At 38.4% G+C, this 13,502-nt stretch overlaps 1 protein-coding gene across 1 annotated transcript in view; it reads left to right on the top strand.

The window, feature by feature from the left end:
• The window catches only part of SMARCC1 (SWI/SNF related BAF chromatin remodeling complex subunit C1), a 150,929-nt gene that overhangs the window by 32,874 nt on the left and 104,553 nt on the right, over positions 1 to 13,502 (top strand). Inside the window, exon 8 of the mRNA XM_069475630.1 lies at positions 2,180 to 2,255. Within this exon, the coding sequence (XP_069331731.1) occupies positions 2,180 to 2,255 (76 nt within the window). The remainder of the gene's footprint in view (positions 1 to 2,179; positions 2,256 to 13,502) is intronic.

The raw sequence follows: 13,502 nt of genomic DNA, 5'->3' as shown, positions 1-13,502 counted from the left end.
TTCAATGTTACAACAACTATTGTGGGAAAGCAGTTTGCCCTTTGAAATACTTAGATGGAAACTCAACTTTATGATGATAAGCTACATGTATAGGGGTGATAGAACTTTTATGACATACTGTAAGATATACTAGCCTGATCACTAAACTTTCCCTTCTGTATCAAATAAGATGTAGTAGCTGGCTCAGGCCTTGTCTTCTCAAGGAGCTTTGTTAGTTCACTTTTAAAAATTAACTATGGCATGTGCACTGACTTGTACTTATGTTTTCTAATTAAGACTTGAAGAATATAAGGATATATCCGGCACGGTGGCTCACGCCTGTAATCCTAGCACTCTGGGAGACTGAGGCGAGCGGATCGTTTGAGCTCAGGAGTTTGAGACCAGCCTGAGCAAGAGCGAGATCCCGTCTCTACTAAAAAAATAGAAAGAAATTAGCTGGACAACTAAAAATATATATAAAAAATTAGCTGGGCATGGTGGCGCATGCCTGTAGTCCCAGCTACTCAGGAGGCTGAGGCAGAAGAATTGCTTGAGCCCAGGAGCTTGAGGTTGCTGTGAGCTAGGCTGACGCCATGACACTCTAGCCTGGGCAACAAAGTAAGACTCTGTCAAAAAAAAAGAAAAAAGAATATAAGGATATCGGGTTTTTTTCTCATTATTATAATTTTTACTTGGTATACTTAATTAATTGGAAAGGGAACTATTTTTCTGGCTCATGTTTTAGTGTTCCTAGAAACCTTACCAGCGTGCTATAATAGATACAGAGTTGTCCTGGTTTCACATGCTTTTGAACTGACTTCTGAGTAGTGGCTAAAGAAAGCCAATACTTTTTGTATTTTCATTTCATTTAGATGTTACTTGGTTTTATAATAATTTATTGGTCAGTATGTTGACATTAACAAGGTTTTAATTTGGTAGGCAGTTTTATGCTTATTTCAACATTGTGTTGGGGTAGGTGGAGTGATTTATATCAGCGAGTTGGGCTCATTGGTAAGAGGATCTTTGAGCAAAGAGATGTGAAGAAATGAGGAAGTGAGCTATATGGGTGTGTAGGCAGTGGGAAGCATTCCAGGCAGTAGGAAGCAGTATGTGTAAAGTATATGCAGGCTCAGTGGCACATGTGGGAATAACGTCAGTATAGTCTGTGTGGCTCAAGTATAACATGAGCAAAGAGTGAAGACTGGGAGATAGGGTCAGATTTGCAGTCATCGGACCAGATCTTAATGCCTTGTGAGCCACTGCTGGGATTTTGATTTTCTCTCTGATTCGCTGGGGGCTTTTAGAAGATTTTGAGCAGTGGAGTGATGTGGCCCAACTTAGTTTTCAAAAAGATCACCATGGTTGCCATGTGAAAAATGGATTCTTGAGAGGGCCAATGGCAAAAGTAGGGGACAACAGTGAGTAGAATGGAGAGGTAAGAAATATATAGATTTTAGACATACTTTGAAGGTAGAGCTGGTAGAATTTGCTGATGGTTTGATTATAGAAAGTAACATCAAGGATGCTTCCAAGGATTTTGGCTTGAACAGCCAGAAAGATGGAGTTGTCACTTACTGAAATGGGAATGATTGGCTAGAGTACATTGTTGGGTCTGAGGTAGCATCACAAGTTGTGGTTTGAGTATGTTAGGTTTGGAATGCTTGCTGGGCGTTCAAGAGGAGATGTGGAATTGGCTGTTGGATTTGAGTTCAGAATTCAGAGAAGAGGACAGATAAAAAATTTGAAGTCGTCAGTATATATTTGAAGTCATAGAAATGAATGAAATCACTGAGAAAAGATTGTCACAAAAACTGAGCTCCAGGTTCTTTGAATGTTTGAAGATGTTTGGCACAAAGAGTAGAAACTGGCGACAGAGACTGAGGAGAGGCTAGTGACGAGAAGGAATACCAGGGGATAGTACTGTTGTAGAGGCCAAGTACGGGAAATGCCTTAAGGAAAGAGCAATCAGCTGTTTAACATTCTCTGGACTGAGGCTTGAACTTTGGGTTTAGCGATATGAAGGTTACCGGTGACTTCTACAGAGGGATTTTTTTGACAGAGTGGTAAAGACAAAAGTGTCTGATAACTTGATATTACTGGGTCCTGATAGTATTTGTAAAATGTATTGTTACTGTTTGTAAGAGTCTTTATAATGAATGAACTTTGATTCTGCTTTTCATTTTTTCCACTTTATTCATAGTTATGATACTTGGGTCCATAGTAATGATGTTGATGCTGAAATTGAAGATCCACCAATTCCAGAAAAGCCATGGAAGGTGAATGATATTTTTTAAAAATTATTCTTATATAATCTATTAGCTCTTCTCAGTTCTTTCTAAGGAGACACAGAATGGTGATTTCCCTTTCTTATCATTCATGTAAGAGATATCCACAGCTATGAAGACCTCATTATCTAGGTCTTAGATGAAATGTCTGCAGTGATGTTTGAGGAAAATCCAAAGCAAGCTGGATTGTGATTTGAGATAGGTGAGAGAAGAGTGTGAGGAGTAGAGTTTAACATTATTGATGATGTCATTTGGGAAGCCTGGAAGCAGTGCCTGCTTGAGTTTTTGTATGATACAGACTTATTTTATTAATCATTTCTATTATAATAAGAGTCCAGTTTATGCATTGACTTCTTTTTCAACTTTTGACGTGGGAATAATTTTTAAAGTTACAAGAATAGAATAAAACAAAGTACTTTGTGCTCTTCTCCCAGACTCCCCTATTTTTAACTATTTCAGGAAATTCATTCATTTTTTTTTTTTTTTTTTTTTGGAGACAGAGTCTCACTTTGTTGCCTGGGCTAGAGTGAGTGCCATGGCGTTAGCCTAGCTCACAGCAACCTCAAACTCCTGGGCTTAAGCGATCCTTCTGCCTCAGCCTTCCGAGTAGCTGGGACTACAGGCATGTGCCACCATGCTTGGCTAATTTTTTCTGTATATTTTTAGTTGTCCAGCTAATTTCTTTCTATTTTTAGTGGAGATGGGGTCTCGCCCTTGCTCAGGCTGGTCTTGGACTCCTGACCTCAAGCGATCCTCCGCCTTGGCCTCCCAGAGTGATAGGATTATAGGCGTGAGCCACTGTGCCTGGCTTCGTTCTTGAGACAATATTGTTAACCTAATACCAGGCCCATATTCCATTTTCACCACTTGTCCTAGTAATACCCTTTACAGTAGATGTTTTGACTGATCCAGGATGGCACACTGCATTTAGTTAACAGGTCTCTTTAGTTTCCTTTAATCTAGAATACTTCCACAGCCTATTTTTTTCTTCCATGACAATGGCATTTTAAAAAACATATATGCTAGTAGTTTTTTAGGATGTCTCTGGTTTTGATTTTATGTGATGTTTCCTCATTATATTCAAGTTGTGCATTTTTGTCTGCAATACTATATAAGTAATATTGTATCCTCAGTGCATCACATTCTGAAGCACGTATTGTCAATTTTCCCTATTATTTCTGATATTCAGTTTTATTGTTATTTTTATTAAGGTAGTATCTGCCAGGTTTTCCCACTGTAATATTGCCATTTTTCTCATTGTTATTAAATGTATTTTATAGGGAGATAATTTGAGAGTATGTTAATACCCTTTTTTCCATTAAATTTTTATCCCAGGCTGGGTGTGGTGGCTCATGCCTATAATCCTAGCACTCTGGGATGCTGAGGCAGGAGGATGGCTTGAGGTCAGGAGTTCAAAACCAGCCCCTGAGCACAAAGGAGATCTTGTCTCTACCAAAAATAGAAAAAATTATGTGGGTGAGGGTGCACATGCTTGTAGTCCCAGCTACTTGGAAGGCCAAGGCAGGAGGATCCTGGGAGCCCAGGAGTTTCAGATTGCAGTGAGCTATGACTATGCCACTGCACTCTACCCCGGCAACAAAGTGAGACTCTGTCTCCCCCCCCCCAAAAAAATTGTCCCAGAGATTGTTCGTGAATAATTTTTTGCCTGACTGAGTTAGTTGTTACTGGTGCTTTTTAAACTCTGTCCCATCTATACTTACAGGTGGCATTTTGCAGTGGCAGTAAGCTTTCTCTTCCCCATTCACTTGTGTCTGTAGTATCAGTATGTACTCCTAGAGCAATGGCATTGGTATCACTCTTCATGTTGATGAATTGTCCCACATTTGATCAATGAGAACTCCTTAAAGCTAGCTCCTGTTGTTACTTGATCCATTTTTGCATACTTCCTTCTTTCTGGATAAAATGATGTTCCAAGTTCATTTTGTACTTTCCCTGTCCCAGCCCTGGAATCAGCCATTTCTACAGAGAGCTTTGGTTCCTTTCCATGAGTAGTGGTATTTATACGTGATTTTTATTGACTGCTTTGTATAGAATAATTGGCACTTAAATCGAAACAAAATACTGGACTTTTGACCTGGTTCATCCTAATTTTGTAACTTTGATTTCTTATGTGGAAAATGGGATCAAGGAAAATTAGGTGTTTTTATATTTTTTGGTAAAGATAAAGGATTTTGCTCTATCACCCAGGCTGGATTGCAGTGGCACAATCATAGCTTACTGTAACTTGAAATGCCTGAGTTCAGGCGATCCTCTGGCCTCAGCCTTCTGAGTATTATCTGGGACTACAGATGCATGCCATCGTGCCTGACTAATTTTGTGTGTGTGTGTGTGTGTGTGTGTGTGTGTGTGTGTGAGTGAGTGAAGGTGGATCTTACTGTGTTGCCAGGTTGGTCTCAAACTCCTGGGCTCAATTGATTCTCCTACCTCGGCTTCCCAAAGTGCCGGAATTACAGGTGTGAGCCACCACATCCGGCCAAAAATTAGTCTTTTTAAGCACACTTTTATTTGGAAATAATTTCAAACTGATAGGAAAGTCTCAAGAATAAGAATAACACATGGAATACCTGCACACTCTTTATCCAGATTTGCCTATTGTTAACATATTGCCCCCTTTCAATTTATTATTGATATTCTCTGTGTCCTTAAACTTATTTTTTTCCTGAGCCATTTGAGATAAAGATTTCTGTATAGTGGGCCTTTCCTCCTAAACTTAAGCTATAGTTCCTAAGAATAAGGAATTATCAGAAATAAGTATAGTTGTCAAATTCAGTAAATTTAACCTTGACATAATATTCTTTATCTGATCTACTGTCCTTATTCTAATTTTGCCAATTGATGCAATAATGTCTTTTATGGCATTTTTTTCTTTTAGTACTGAATCCTGTCTAGTATCAGCTATTGGATTTATGTCATTGTCTCTTTAGTGTCCTTTAACCTGTAATGTTACCACAGTTTTTCCTTGCCTTTTATGAGTTTTTTTTTTAAACTTTATTTTTCTTTTTGGAGACAGGGTCTCAGCATGCCTGGCCATGACATTTTTAAATGTTATTTAAAAGACTATGGCTCATTTAAGAGTTCTGATCTTTTCTCATGGTTAATTGAGCTTGTTTGTTTCACTTAGAATACTACATAAATAATGTTGTGTCCTTCTCTGGCCACCATATTGGGAGGCATGTCGTGCCTATCTGCTCCTCATTGGTGATGTATTCAACCAGTTAAGGCATTCTGTGATAGCTCCATTGTATAGTTACTCTTACTCTCTTCCCGTCGCCCCCTCCCCCCAATTAATAAGGAGCCTCTGGGAGATTCTTTTAAATCATAGGGATAGCTTCATAACAAAATCCTCCCTCCTGTGCCCAGCTTTAGTGTCCATTTATGATTCTTGAATTTGATGATTGCATAGTGATAATCTTTCCAGCACTCTCTGTGCATTTACCATTGGTTTTTGGAGTTTCCTTTCATCTGTTTCTTATTTATTCTTCTATCAGTATGGATTTGTGGATTTCTAATTTTCAATGGTCTATAATTCATTACTTTCCTTCCTTTTTTTTGGTGCTGAAATTGTTTCATATTTGGCCGGTAGGAGCCCCTTCAGGGTGGCTTGTGCATCTTCGTGACAACCTCATCGTTTTTGAGTACCTCTTTTAGGGCATAGAAGGATGCTCCAGGCTTATCTTGACCTTGCATTCCTCATACCTAGAGCTAGCCATTTTTTTAAGGAGCACTCTCATTCCTTTTATAGGAAAAGATATTAGAGACTAGGATCTGGGCACAGGTATGCTCATTGCTACTCAGGTGTTTTTGCTTCTAGGCCCTTTCCGTGGGGAGAGAGATGAAATACATTTCTATTATGTATATATAAACATATACCCATGTTCACACATGTGCATGTATACATACTATACCTATTTTAGAAATAGACAATATAGATACTTTTGCTTCTAATCTGTCTCCACAGTATTCTTTTTTGGCCCTCCCCCACCCCATTTTATATTTGTTTGTCTTCTCCCAGAGTAAGAACCCTGGCTGCCATCAACATCAACACAGTTACTCAGTCTTTTAACACATTTCAAAGTTTCATCGCCTATACCACTGCAGTTATCAAAACTACTAAAAATAATACAAGATACTATTCGCAGTTCTCCCTCTTCTCCTCTACCTAAGACTGGAGTATATAGACAAACAGTATGTTCATGAATTATTTGGATTAACAGTACCCTCCACCGCCGCCTCTAATGAGCTTATGTTATTCATTTGAAGTACAATGTATTTACTTCAGTTTATTTCTTTAAGTTTTTATTTTTTATTTTTTTTATTTTTTGCTCCTCTGATTCATTCTGAAGGAATTCTTTAAGTTTTAATGTTTATTCCTTTCTTCCCATCCCAGTTAATTTAACTTTATATTTTGAGTATGTAGAACTCTAACATGTTTCCAAAAAATGTGTACTTCCCTATATATTCCTCCTGTCCTCTTCTGCCATTCCTTGTACAACAACCTTACTGTTTTCTGGTTTATCCTCCCTGTCCTCCCCTGTTTATCCTCCCCTGTCCTATCTTTTTGTCAAGATACACAGATGTCTGTATTTTTTTTTTTTTTTTGAGACAGAGTCTCACTCTGTTGCCCAGGCTAGAGTGAGTGCCGTGGCGTCAGCCTAGCTCACAGCAACCTCAAACTCCTGAGCTCAAGCGATCCTCCTGTCTCAGCCTCCCGAGTAGCTGGGACTACAGGCATGCGCCACCATGCCCGGCTAATTTTTTCTATATATATTTTTAGCTGTCCATATAATTTCTTTCTATTTTTAGTAGAGGTGGGGTCTCACTCTTGCTCAGGCTGGTCTCGAACTCCTGAGCTCAAACGATCCGCCCACCTCGGCCTCCCAGAGTGCTAGGATTACAGGCGTGAGCCACCGCGCCCGGCCTGTATTTTTTTTATTTACCCTATTTTCCTTACACAAATGGTAGCATACTATATATTCTTTTTTATACTTCTTACACTTCATAATATTTCCTGAAAATCCTTGTCTATACCTGTGTGTAGTTTCCCATGTATAGTTTATTCCACCACTTGTTTATGCTTGGAAATTTGGGTAGCTTGGATTATTTTGGAGTTAAAAAGCTGCTATAAATAACCTTGTGACATATCTGTTTTCATAGTGTCGGAGGTGTATTTTCAAGGTAAATTTCTACAGTTAGGGCTTGCTAGGTTGAAGGATAAATGAAAAGTAAATGGTTTTGTTAGACAGTGCCTCTCCCATAGCAGTTTTTACCATTTTGCATTCTCATAAGCAAGAGATCCCTCTTCCTTCATAGCATCCCGAGTGTATGTTGTCAAACTTTTGAATTTTCGCCAGTCCTGATATGTGAGAAAAGGTATCTGTTTAGTTTTAATTTTTAGTTATCTTCTTGCGAGTGAAGTTGAATATCTTTTGAAGCCTTCTTTTTTTTTTATTTATATTTTATTTTTTTAATTTTATTTATTTATTTTTTTTGAGATTGAATTTGGCTATGTTGCCCCAGCTAGAGTGCAGTGATGTCAGCATAGCTCATTGCAACCTCAAACTCCTGGGCTCCAGTGATCTCCTGCCTCAGCCTCCCAAGTAGCTTTGACTACAGGGATTCACCACTGCGCCCAGCTAATTTATCTGCTTTTAATTGAGACAGGGTCTCGCTCTTGCTCAGGCTGGTCTCCAATTCCTGAGCTCAAGCAATCCTCCCACCTCAGCCTCCCAGGGTGCTAGAATTACAAGCGTGAGCCACTGCACCTGGCCCTGTGTAATTTATTTTTATGTGTTTTTGTGACCTGTGTCTTTCTCTCATTTTTCTGTAAGATTTTTTAATTTTATTTCTCTCAGTTTTAAACGTTCTTTAAGTGTTGAGAATGTTAGCCATTTATATGTAATGCATCCTGGAAATATTTTCTCCTTGTTTTTCAGTTGTATTTTGACTTTTGCCATGCAAAATTTATTATTTTTATTCAGTCACATTTCTTCATTTTTACCTTTAATGCATCAAAATTTTTAGTCAAAGTAGTAAAGCCTTTCCCTGCCTCAAGTTGTTGAGGAATTCACCAGTTTTCTTGTAGCACTTGAATAGTGTCACTTTTTACATTTAAACCTCTAATCTATTTTGAATTTATTCTCATGTATAATTTAATGAATAGATCTCATTGTGATTTTTCAGATGGCTATCCAATTATGTATAACTATATACGTTATGTATCCACTTATTTAATGAAACCACCTTTGTCTCACTGATTTGACATCCCAACTGCACTGTATACAGTTGTTTCTCTATATTCATGGGGGATTGGTTGCAAGACCTTCCTCCACCCCACCATGTATCCCAAAATCCACAGATGCTCAAGTTCTTTCTATAAAATGGTGTAGTATTTACATATAACCCGTGTGCATTCTCCTGTATACTTTCAGTCTACGGCTCCCAACTCCACGGACTGCTGTTGGTCGGTGGCCTGTTAGTAACTGGGCCGCACAGCAGGAGGTGAGCGGCAGGTGAGCAAGTGAAGCTTCATCTGTATTAACAGCTGCTCCCCATCGGTTGCGACACTGCCTGTGCTCCACCTTCCGTCTGATCAGCTGCGGCATTAGATTCTCATAGGAGCTCGAACCCTACTGTATCCTGCACATCCGAGGGATCTAGGTTGGGCACTCATTATGAGAATCTATTACCTGTGATCCAAGGTGGAGCTAAGGGGGTGATGCTAGTGCGGGGAGCGGCTGCAAATACAGATTATCATTAGCAGAGAGGTTTGACTGCACAGAGACCATAATAAATCAGTTGTTTGCAGACTCATATCAAAACCCTATCAGTGGGTAGCAAGTGACAATTAAGCTGCATCTGGTGGCAGGCTTATAGTGTGTGTTACAATGTAATAATAATAGAAATAATGTGCACAATAAATGTAATGCCCTTTGAATCATCCTAAAACCATCATAACTTCTCCCCCACCCATGCAAAAAATTATCTTCTATGAAACCGGTCCTTGGTGCCAAAAAGGTTTGGGACTGCTGCTTTAAGTCATCTCTAGAGTACATACAATACCTAATACAATGTAAATGATATGTAAGTAGTTGTTATACTGTAGTTTAGGGAATAATGACAAGAAAAAAAAGTCCTGTTCAGTGCAGACACAACCATTCACTCACCCCTGTCACCCTCTAATATTTTTTATCTACAGTTGTTTCAATCCATGGTGTAACACTAATGGATACTGAGGGCTGATTATATAGATTTCTATATGTAGTTGAGTTAAACATATTCTCTCAATATTGTATATGTAATGTTTTCACTTTTAGTTCCTAAGCAGTCCACAGTTCATTTCTCATTTCTTCTTTTTCTCCATGAAACTTTCTAAGATACTCCATTATGTATATAGTTTTGTTATTGTGGTTTTTTTTTTTTTTTTTTTTTTTTTGAGACATGATCTTGCTGTGCTGCCCAAGCTAGAGTACAGTTGCACCATCATAGCTCACTGGAACCTTAAATTCCTGGGCTCAGTTGATGCTCCTGCCTCAGCTTCCCGAGTAGCTGGGACTACAGGCATGTGCCACCATGCCCGGCTAATTTTTTCTACATATATTTTTAGTTGGCCAGATAATTTCTTTGTATTTTTTTTTTTTTTTTGTTGAGACAGAGTGTCACTTTGTTGCCCAGGCTAGAGTGAGTGCCGTGGCGTCAGCTTAGCTCACAGCAACCTCAAACTCCTGGGCTCAAGCGATCCTACTGCCTCAGCCTCCCGAGTAGCTGGGACTACAGGCATGCGCCACTATGCCCGGCTAATTTTTTCTATATAGATTTTTAGGTGTCCATATAATGTCTTTCTATTATTAGTAGAGACGGGGTCTCGCTCAGGCTGGTCTCGAACTCCTGACCTTGAGCAATCCACCCGCCTCGGCCTCCCAGAGTGTTTCTGCTATTAAAAGAAGCCTTTATATTCATATTCTAAATTATTCATTAGGGAGATGTTAAATTTGTTTCTAACAAAGGTTTAGAAAATTCTTATGTAATATGTAGACAGAGTATTTTTTTAAATCATTCCATGAGCCATAAAAGTCGGCTTTTGGTTTACAAATAAATGCTTTTCCTGCTTTTACAGAACCAGTGTGAGAAATGTTCCCTTGTGACATTTCTGTGACTTACACATTTATTTTCCTCATGATTTCTGGATATAATTTATTAGAATTCTAAGTGATGCTATTAAGGAATGAGTTAAGTGTTGTCATTTGTTTTTGTTTTTAGAAACATAGAATGACTTTTTTTTTAATTTTAATTTTTTTATTCTTATTTCAGCATATTGTGGGGGTACAAAAGTTTAGGTTACGTATATTGCCCTTGCCCCCCCACCCCCCGAGTCAGAGCTTCAAACGTGTCCATCCCCTAGACAGTGCGCATCGCACTCATTATGTATGTATACACCCATCCCCTCCCCCACCCACATCTGCCCGACACCCAGTCAATGTTATTCCTAAATGTGCTCTTAGGTGATGATCAGTGAAACCAATTTGATGGTGTAGAATGACTTTTAAAAGTACTGGGGCCAGGTGTGGTGGCTTATGCCTCTAATTCCCCAGCAGTTTGGTAGGCTGAGGCCGAAGAATCACTTGAGGCCAGGTGTTAAAGACCAGCCTGGCAACATTGAGAGACCCCCATCTCTACAAAAAATAAAAAACAAATTAGCTGGGTGCGGTATCTCGTGCCTGTAATCCAGCTACTTGGGAGGCTGAGGTGAGAGGGTTGGCTGAGCCCAGATTGGAGTTTACAGTACACTTCACTGCATCTTGGTTAGCACAGCGAGACACTATCACTAAAAGAAGAAAAAAAAAAAAAAAAAAAAGGAAAGAAGTAAGGAAATAGGCCGGGCGTGGTGGCTCACGCCTGTAATCCTAGCACTCTGGGAGGCCGAGGTGGGCGGATCATTTGAGCTCAGGAGTTCGAGACCAGCCTGAGCAAGAGCGAGACCCCACCTCTACTAAAAATAGAAAGAAATTATATGGACAGCTAAAAATATATATAGAAAAAATTAGCCGGGCATGGTGGCGCATGCCTGTAGTCCCAGCTACTCGGGAGGCTGAGACAGGAGGATCGCTTGAGCTCAGGAGTTTGAGGTTGCTGTGAGCTAGGCTGACGCCACGGCACTCACTCTAGCCTGGGCAACAGAGTGAGACTCTGTCTCAAAAAAAAAAAAAAAAAAGAAGTAAGGAAATAAACACTGTAGCTGAAAATGCCAAGTCAATAATAAAAACAACTATGCCTTATATCATTAGGTTTCAAACTTTGTTGATCGTATAATGTCAGGAAAGCAAAATAAAAAACGATTGCTTCATATAGTCAGTTGACATATAACATATTTCATAAGTTTAAATAGTTGCTGAGTATGTAGTTTCTATCTCATTGTAAATACTATGTTTTAATGTATCTCGCAAACTCCAAATACATTTGGAATTTATACTCACCATTATCTGTTTTCAAAATAAATGAATAATTTCTTCTTAAGAAGTCAAATGTGCCATGTATTTTCTTTTTCTCCTTAAACCTATAGTTTTGTTTTGCTTACAAGAGAACAGTACTCTATTAGCTTTTTTTTTATTGAGACAGGATCTTGCTGTGTGGCTCAGGCTGGAGTGCAGGGGTGCAGTTCAGGAGTGCAGCCTTGAGCTCCTGGGCTCAAGCAATCTTACTTTCTTAGCCTCCTGAGTAGCTAGGGCTACAGGTGCATGCCACCACACCCAGGTAATTTTTCTTAGTTTTTGTAGAGATGAGGTCTCGGTATGGTGACCAGTCTGGTCTCAAACTTCTAGCTTCAGGTTATCCTCCTGCCTTGGCCTCTCAAAGTGGTGGGATTACTGGTGTGAACTACTGTACCTGGCACAGAATACTTCTTAATGCCTATAAGTTTTAGCTCTGAAACCTAGGGAAGAAGACATAATTACGTGTCTTTAGTCAGAAAATTTAAACTGGAATTCTTCCGCTCTTTTTCTGTATTATTTTATAAAACAATGCCCAAATACTGTTTTGTTTTTCTAAAGGAACTATGATTGCTGTGACAAAGATAGCACTTAATTTTTAAAATTGTGAATGTTAATAATATTTATAAAATATCGATAATTAAAACAAGATCACTGTAAAACAAACATGTAGAACATTACAACTAACTTCGAAGCAGTACTTGTGTTAGACCTCTGCCCTGTCCTGTCAGGGATAATCATTATTCTAAACATTCATATTATCTTTTTTCCACTATAATTTTACCACATATGTGACATACTACACAAATCCTGTTTCTATTTTGCATATCTTAAAAGCTTTGAATATCAGTGGAGTTACATTTTTTGTGACTTGCCTTTTTGTTCAGCATTATGTTCCTGAGATTTCATCTGTAATACAGGATATAGTAGTAAAAGTAATTTTTTGTGTGAATATCTATGGTATATTCATTGTAATTTGGGTGAATGTGTGGTTTCGACTTCAGAATATTATTATAAACAATGCTGCTATGAATGTTTTTAAACATATTTCTTATTGTATAGGTTCAGAACGAAATTGCTGGGTTTTAGAAAGCATCCAAACATTCACCTTTTCTAAACAATGCCATACCATTTCCAAATGGTTGTAAAAATTTATTTTGCTAGGAACGTGTAAGTTTTCTGTTTATTCCACATCCTTTCCAATGACTGGTGTTTTCTGTCTTTATAATAATTGCCTATTTCGTGTATGCCATATCTTATTGTGGTTTTAATTTGTATTTTAATTATTACTTTATAGTTTTATCATCTTTTTTCATGAATTCTTTGACCTTTGTGTTTGCTTTTCTGTGAAGTACCTATTCTCATATTTTGCTCTGTTTTCCACTGCATTGTCTTTTTCATTTTACTTGTAGGTATTCTATAGATATTCTGGATACTAACCATTGTAAATTTTATCTGTTTTTATATGTTTTCCTAGTGTCTCTTTTTGTTTTCTAATCCTGAGCTCATCACAATATTCTCCTACATCATCTGCTAAAGTTTTTTTAATTTTGCCTTTTATATGTAGATCTTTAATCCTTGTGGCATTAGTTTTCTTTATATGTCACTATTACTTCCAGCAGGCATTGTTTTTTTTACATATGGTATGTAGGAAAACAATTTTTTCCTCCAAGTGGTGCTTTACCAACTGTCCTTTGAAGGAGGAGAAGTATTGAAGCTGGAGTCCTCTCCCCAC

The sequence above is a fragment of the Eulemur rufifrons genome, chromosome 7, assembly GCF_041146395.1.
Source record: "Eulemur rufifrons isolate Redbay chromosome 7, OSU_ERuf_1, whole genome shotgun sequence".
In the NCBI taxonomy this organism is placed as follows: Eukaryota; Metazoa; Chordata; class Mammalia; order Primates; family Lemuridae; genus Eulemur; species Eulemur rufifrons.
Note: the sequence above shows the minus strand (reverse complement) of the source record. Positions and strands in the feature narration are given on the sequence as shown.